General features: G+C 48.7%; 1 protein-coding gene across 1 annotated transcript in view; it reads left to right on the forward strand.

The window, feature by feature from the left end:
* Positions 1-7,558, forward strand: part of LOC104494003 (collagen alpha-1(V) chain) — a gene marked incomplete at its 5' end in the record, with an annotated part of 114,653 nt that overhangs the window by 72,221 nt on the left and 34,874 nt on the right. Inside the window, 7 exons of the mRNA XM_010136778.1 lie at positions 311-355; positions 1,126-1,179; positions 2,832-2,876; positions 4,016-4,069; positions 5,315-5,422; positions 6,036-6,089; positions 7,287-7,340. Coding sequence (XP_010135080.1) covers positions 311-355; positions 1,126-1,179; positions 2,832-2,876; positions 4,016-4,069; positions 5,315-5,422; positions 6,036-6,089; positions 7,287-7,340 — 414 coding nt within the window. The remainder of the gene's footprint in view (positions 1-310; positions 356-1,125; positions 1,180-2,831; positions 2,877-4,015; positions 4,070-5,314; positions 5,423-6,035; positions 6,090-7,286; positions 7,341-7,558) is intronic.

Genomic DNA, 7,558 nt, shown 5'->3' on the forward strand with positions numbered 1-7,558 from the left:
CTCATGGAGGTGTTCTAGTATGTGAAGAATATTGTATTAACGGTCTGTGCTCCTCTGCTGAAAGGTGGGGAAGGGTACAAAATAGCCAGGAAGAGTATCACCAAAGAGCCAAGTGCAGCTCTGTGCCTTCTGGGGAAAGCTTTCTCTTGCAAGTTGGCTTCAGGGGGGCTACTTGTATCAGAAAGAGCTTCCTGGAGAGCACATGTTCTCTTAGAAATATATCACAGCTGCCTGAGTGAGCTTATTGGCTTCTGAAGCATTGATTGCACTAACTCCATTTCCCTGTTCTCTTTGTCCCTTTTATTAATAGGGTCATCCTGGCAAGGAAGGTCCTCCTGGAGAGAAGGGGAGTCAGGTAGGTGTCCATAAAATCCTCATCGCTGCTAAGGAGTAGGTCATGGTAGCAAGATGGAGACAGATCTGCCTGAGGCTCTGGAGATGGCTAACTAGGGGTAGTGGGTCAGTGGAGGTGGCGAGAAGCAAACCTTGTTGAAATACAAATAAAAAATGTGATTTATTTGCAGGTATAAGACAATGTGACAGCAAGGGTGGGAAGGGGAAGTTTTTGGAGGGTGCTGTGTCCAGCACAGCTCATGGTGTCCCTGGGGATTTGCAGCTTTCAGGGACAGAAAGGAGCTTTGTGAGCATGTCCTTTCCCACATAGCTGAGGCCAAAGGACTTCACCCTGAGGCTTGTGCCTCAAGCAAGAGCTCCTCTCTGTGATCATCATCATCACAAGCTTTGCTGCATTACTGCAAAACCAGGATGGCTTGGGAGGGGGGAAACAGCTGAACATGTTCTTCTTCTCCCAGAGAACTTGTTCTTTTCTTTAATCCAAACCACAAAGGGCCAGTCTTCTGTATAAATCCCCTTTCTACCAAGTTCTTGCTGTCTTGTCTCTTCCTCCTTTCCTATCATCTGGACCTCTGCCACTGATTCAGCCCAGTGCACCTGCCCAAGGTGATGTTCCTGTAGCTCTCTCTGCTATTTGGAGCTATTTTCAGATGGCCACTGCCATTTCCACCTGATCCAAAGCATCCTTGGTTTTCACATTCTCCTTATTGCTACACTTTCATGCTGAGTTTTGATGGTGTTTTTTTCTTATTTGCATTTTTTTCACCCCAGGGCCCGCCAGGTCCTCAGGGCCCCCTTGGTTATCCAGGGCCACGTGGAGTCAAGGTAAGGAGGACACAAGTATCCATGGTATTGCTTGTTCAACTCGAGTTCTCCAGCCTGTGCTGGAGATGGACCCTGTCAGCAGGCACAGACACCCTCCCAGCGTCCTCAGGGCCACATCACCGATCAACCATATTTACTGCTCAAGCAAGCCTTGGTCCAGCATCTTCTCTCAGGCCATGAGGATTACAAGTCGCAGCTCTCCAGTAACCCTCCTAGCCTTGGAGAGATTTCTCTTTTAATTCTTCGTGAGCATGGCTCAGTCCCATTCTAGTGGCGTAAAGCAAATCTCAGCCAGAATGTGAAGACTTTCACAGGGCTTGTTAATAAACGCAACAGCCTATTACCAAAACAAAGCCGGCTTTTCACGCTCCTGATCCAAAACCGTGTTAGACGAAGCTTGTGCGTCTCAGCAATGCGCTTTTCCACTGGACTGAATTCCAGCTCTTGCCTCGCCCCTGCTGCCTGCAGCACTTGTGTGCTGATAAGGCAGCGGTGGGTATTTTTTCCCCCATTCAGCTCTGGCTGTTAATGCCCATCAAGATGTATTAGTTCAGGTACAGATGCATCCTGCGTCCCGAAGGTCCAATGAACCTGCAGAGATCTGTGCTAGCAGGTACAAGCGCAGGTTGGGGACTGGCTATAGGTGAAGTTAAGCCCTTGTAAACCTCCGTGTATATTTTTTCAATAGCAGAAACCCATTTTCTGTTCTGCCCTCAAAATTTACGTGGGATGTGTTTAGCCAAAGCAAGTTTTCATCTTGTTTCTTGCCAGGTTGCAGATTGAGATGTAGTGGTCCATTAGGGAGCGGTTTGTTGTTGTGTTTACCACTAAAGCGGAACTGTTCCACATTAGAGTGATCTAGAGAAAGTGTGTCACGCACGAGAGCTGTGGAGCGTGCAGACAAGGTTTTGCTTCCTACAAGCAGCATTCTATTAACTGCACGAGCCTCCAGTGCGGGGGAAAAAAATGTCTCATTGTGTTTGCAGCTATAAATAACTTCTAGCTCTTACCTCACTTACCAGAACCCTGTGCTGCTGCACAGACCTTAATGCACTTTTAATTGTACTTTTCCTTGACATGCTGAAGGGAAGAGAAAATTTAAAATACCCCAAGCAAAATATTATTCCTCAAACCCCCAAAAGCCTCTGTTTTTTACTGTAAGAATTGCAGTAGTACAGCTGGCGCCGGTACCTGAGGGTGATGTTTTATCCCAAGAGGCAGGATAGATGGGAGGTGTCTGTGCCCAAGTGACCATGCACAGCTTGAGCACTGCTTTTTCTGTGAATACTCGAGTGAACTCAGCGTGCTGGCAAGGCATTTGTGGAAATGGTTTTTGGTTTTTTTTTTTTTTAATATACCTTTTATAGTGAGTTTTATCCCTGGTAAAACAAATCCTGGGTAGGGAGTGGGCAGATACCACCAACCCCACCTGCCAAACCATGTCAGTCAGGGTTTGTGACTACAGGGTACTCACTGGTGGCCCAAAAGCCAGATGTCAGGGCTGGTAGTTGATTAGCAATACGTTCAGGAATATTGCAGTTTGCAGAGGCACCATTGTCAACATCGGAGAAAGCAAAAATCACTGTGATTAATGATTCTTCTCGCTTAAGCTTAACTGTACATTTGTAACATCTTGTTCTATCTCCTGCAAGGGAGCAGATGGTGTTCGTGGATTGAAAGGCACCAAAGGTGAAAAGGTGAGTTCACACCACGTGTTTGGATGGATTTTTCTACAGCCTTTGAGCATTTCTGGGTCCCGCAGGATGCTCCAGTGGTATTTTCTCCTGTACAAAGGGTTTCTCTTAGATGACCAGGGGCTGAGCACCCAAAGGACTGGTAACCTCTTTTTTTTTTGTTTGGTTTGGTTTTTTCGGAGCAGGCATGGGCCAGGTACCTGCCATGATGTTCTGCCACATCTTGGTTCAGACCTGGGAGGAACTGAGCCTCCATGGTGTGCTCAAGTTTCAAGCTGTTTGCTGGGGCAGCTGTTACTGATAGCTCAGGGTCCAGCGCTGGGGTGATTTTCTCCTGAGAAAAGTTGCGGCTTGAGTGATTCAGTGGAGCTGAAGGGTCTGTGGTGTGTTACAGCTGGATAATAGAGTACAGGGTGTGCTGCCCAATCTGCTCATCAGAGCAGCTTGTGAAATCCAGGTCAGTAAGAAAGTCAACACGGTTCATCTCTGCATGTCAGAGAAGTGCAACTGGTTTCTTCCAGAGGAAGAGCAGGAAGTGGAGAGAAATCTTGCCTGGTCCCATGAACAGATTCTTTTGCTCCTGCTCCCAGCAATTAGCAGCAAAGATGGCAGTTTTAGCTGGGGAATCAAGGCAGGAACCTTCCAAAGTTTAAAAGACTTTCTGGGACTTCATTGCCTGCAAGAGATTTGCTGTAGGATGAAATACATTATTGATTTGAGCACCGCAATTAAACCTTCTTGGCTGAAAGAAATATCGCCAGTGTCCTAGAGGTTACCCCAAAGCATGGTGTAAAACATCCTCCATGAAGATAAAACCAGTCATACTTCAGAAATAATTGGTTCCCAGTACTGGCAAGGTGGGGTTACTCACGTAATTCACAAATCTGGCTGGATTTGTGATCTTGACTTCCAGCCAGGACGGGAATTTTTGCTGTCATCCCTCAGGGACCTTGGCAGTCGCAGCCTGGCTGGTTTTCTGTGTCCACTTGTGCACACCAAAGACTTAGAGAAGCCAGTGTGACAAGACAGCGTGGGGACCCCAACCTTGGCCTCCCTGGGTAGGGGCCGTACAGTGGGGTTAGAGAAGCCTTTTTTCCTTTCATCTAGACACCTGTCTGGTTTTTCCCCTCTCTGTTATTCAGGGTGAAGATGGCTTCCCTGGCTTCAAAGGTGATATGGGCATCAAAGGAGACCGGGTAAGAGTCTATGGCTGATGTGATCTTGTAGTGCTTTCCTTTCAAGCCTCTGCTATTGTGCAAATGCGGCTCGGGGAGAGCAGCCAGGTGGGCTCCTGTCAGGGTCCGATGGCACGTCTGATGTCAAGGCAGGAACGCAGGAATTTCCTGTTTACCTCAAGCACAGCAGCTGTAAATCCCTAAATCTGCTAATCCCACCTTGAAGGTAAAATAATGCTGCGTAATAATAGAGAGCCCTGTCCTCTGCACCCAGCCCTCGGGGACAGTGGGCTGTCCTCATCCCCTCTCCAAGTGATGCATCACCCGGAGCTCTGAAGTCCGCCCAGGGATCAGGAGAGCTCTGCTGTCATCCATCCCCATGTTTAAAGGAAAAATGAATGCCTTGTATGAGGGCTTGTAAAAGTAGACATCAAATTCTCCATTTCTCCTGGCGTTTAACTGTGTAACTGAACAGTTAAAATAAGTGGAAACTTCCCCAGCCCCCACCTCTTGCTGAGGGAGAAGGACTGAAGGTGCTGCCTCGGGAAGGTGACGCCTGTCCTCACCAAATGCGGGTAAACATAAGCTCCTTCAAACAAAGCTTGCAACTCTGGTTCCCACCAGTGAGCCCTTTGTGCTTTATGATGAGCAGTGAAGGGACAAGGGGTACTCGAGAGAGTGGATAAATCTGTGTCCACCCAGCTTGTGGAAGCATCTCCTGTTACCCTGTGTGACAAAACGACAACTGTTGTTTTGTGCGCAAAGCGGGTGGTGTCACAGCAATTCCCGTTAATAGCTCGGTCCTCTCCGCTCTCAGATTTCCTAATGATTTTCAGCACAAAAGCTCCAGCCCAGTCTTTCTTCTCCGGTTGCCCGGTTCAACCCTCAATTAAACACCTCCCAGGGCTTGCTTGCACATCAAGCTGCGATTTGGGAACCGGGGGTGGGTAAAAGGGTGCGTTGCAGTCAGAGCTAATGAAGGGCTGTTTCGGTGGAGAGGTGCTGCGTGTAGATGAGATAATTGGGCCGCGGGAATAGACGGCTGTTGTTGGAGATAATGGCCAGGCTGTGTGAATGAAAGCTTGGTGCTCTAATAATGCTCTGCACTTTACAGTCTTGTCCGAACCTCTTGGTGAAGACCAGCTTTCTCCAGGAGTTGTATTAGCAGCTCCATGGAGTATCTGATTGCAGCGTGAGGGTATTGTTGTCAGCAGACACAGGGCCTGGGACCTGCCTGCCCCATCAACACTTGTCTTGTGATTGCAGGGGGAAATTGGACCTCCTGGTCCCCGAGGCGAAGATGGTCCTGAAGGTCCCAAAGGTCGCTCTGGCCCCAATGGAGATCCTGGTCCTCTTGGTCCTGCTGGGGAAAAGGTGAGTCTCGAGGATGGAATTGTCCAGGGGTGTTTTACAGTAACACCCACTTTGGGTGCCTCAGGACGGTGGTCAAGGCAACGCCCAGCGTGGAGGGGGCAGTTTTAGAGCAGAGGGTTGAAGAGGAGCTGTGAGAGCTTTGTGTGAAGAGTGGTTTGAGTTGTTCAATGCAAAGACCAGAAGGAGACCCGGGGGAGATGGTTTTTCTGCAGCAGCATGACATGAGCGTGGTGAGGCATTGGTCTCTTTGGGTTATCTGCTTGGGTACCATGTCCTGAAAAAAAGACCAAAGGAGAAAAATAGAGACACTGAAAATATTTTGGACTCCAGTCTAGGTGCATCCAGCTGAAAAAAAAATTACTTTTTGCTATAACCATCCCCTGCTAGGTCTTGGACACGTTTACAGTGCTCGCTCTGCATCAAACCCAGTGGGCTTCTCCCAGGAAGGGCAGAGGATGGTCACAGTGCCCTGACAGCTTTATTCCACCCATGTCATATCTGCTTTGCTCTTGACTTCTCTGCACTTGGCATCTCCTCTTTCCGCTGGTGCAAACCCAGAGCTGTTCACCAGGTCTCTCTTGCCCATGTTAACATGCCTTTATTTGTGTTTCAGGGAAAACTCGGCGTGCCGGGACTGCCTGGCTACCCGGGCAGGCAGGGCCCAAAGGTAACTTGACCGGGAGCCCCACGGATGCTGGCCGAGCTCTCATGGTGTGGCCATGGGACAAGGGAATGGGACAAGGAGGGATGGCAGCATTTCCCACCTTGCAGTCCTGCCTTCCCACCCACGCAGGGTGAATTTACTGATGAGTAAAAACAGCTCCTAGCCCTTAGCTGGTGGAAATCAGTGACTGGTTCTGCATCGCTTCAGTCTCCTGCAAAGCGGTGGGAGGAGATGGAGTGAGGTGGGGCTGCAGGACTGCTTTGGTGATGGGTATGAACAGGCTCCACGCGAGCTTTCAAGCTAGTAATAGGTCTAATAGTCTTTGTCCTTGTATTATATCTTCAAAGATCTCCACTAGTGTTAACTAATTAAGGAGAATAGCTAATGAAACAGGGACTCCCTGAAATTAAAATAAAACTGCAGATTTGCAAACCTCCTTTGTGTCTTATCTGCACGCCCACCTTCATTGGGACCATTTTCAAATGTTCTTTTTGAATTAAACTCCCCTGCACAGCCCAAGGCTGCAGCCCAGTTTTCACATGCCCTGGAGGCTTGGGGAACTTAGATTTGTGATAACTTTTTTTTAAGAATCATATTTTATTATTCATGTTCATTGCTTGAAAAAAGCCCAGGCTTGTTTAACACTGGAGATATCATTATCTGCACGATATTGTTTCCTATTTGTGATGTTGATGGTTTATTTTTTCATTTGCATTTTATATCTAGGATAGGGGTTGTTTTTTTTTTTTCATTTCTTTGACTAATTCATGTTTTAAAAGCAGCAGCAGCTATTCTCCAGGTGCTCACATCAGAAAGGAACAAGGCAGGAGTTAAATTTTCATGTGCACAGTAGTGAATTAGGAGCTGAAAACCGAGAGCCTGCCGGTTCCCCAGGCACCCGGTACGACCGCGGGTCTGGCCCTTTGCAGGGGCTCCTGATGAGGCATGGACCTTTTTGTAGCTGTTGTTGTTATTTTGGGGTGAAATTTAGTTACTGAGGTCATTTCAGGTCTGTCTTCTGTTTTGGTTTTGTTAAAATAAGGTTTAAATTAAAGCGTTGGGAGCTGTCGATGCTGGCGGGCGCTGGCTGGGGGTTGTCCCAGGCCAGCGGGTGGCTGGCACAGGTGGCTGGCACGGGTGGGCAGAGCTGCCCCTTTCAGTGTCTTTAACCACTCACTCTCTCTTTGTTCTTTCCCCAAGGGCTCAATCGGCTTCCCCGGATTTCCAGGAGCCAACGGAGAGAAGGGCACACGGGTAAGAGCCGCTCTGTCTAGCCCCTTTGCTGAAGTTTTTCAATCCAAAGAAAGGTCCTTGGGCAGGAGGTGGGGAGCGCTCCATCGCAGGCAGCTGCTGGGCTGGTGCTCCGGTTGGTTTTGCACTATGGGGTTGCCCAAAGAGGGTCATCCCACCCACTGGGATGGCGTCCCCAGCACAGGGACAGGGGAACTGGCAAAAGGCTCCCGACACTGGCT

Source organism: Buceros rhinoceros, unplaced genomic scaffold (assembly GCF_000710305.1).
Source record: "Buceros rhinoceros silvestris isolate BGI_N320 unplaced genomic scaffold, ASM71030v1 scaffold11325, whole genome shotgun sequence".
Taxonomy (NCBI): Eukaryota; Metazoa; Chordata; class Aves; order Bucerotiformes; family Bucerotidae; genus Buceros; species Buceros rhinoceros.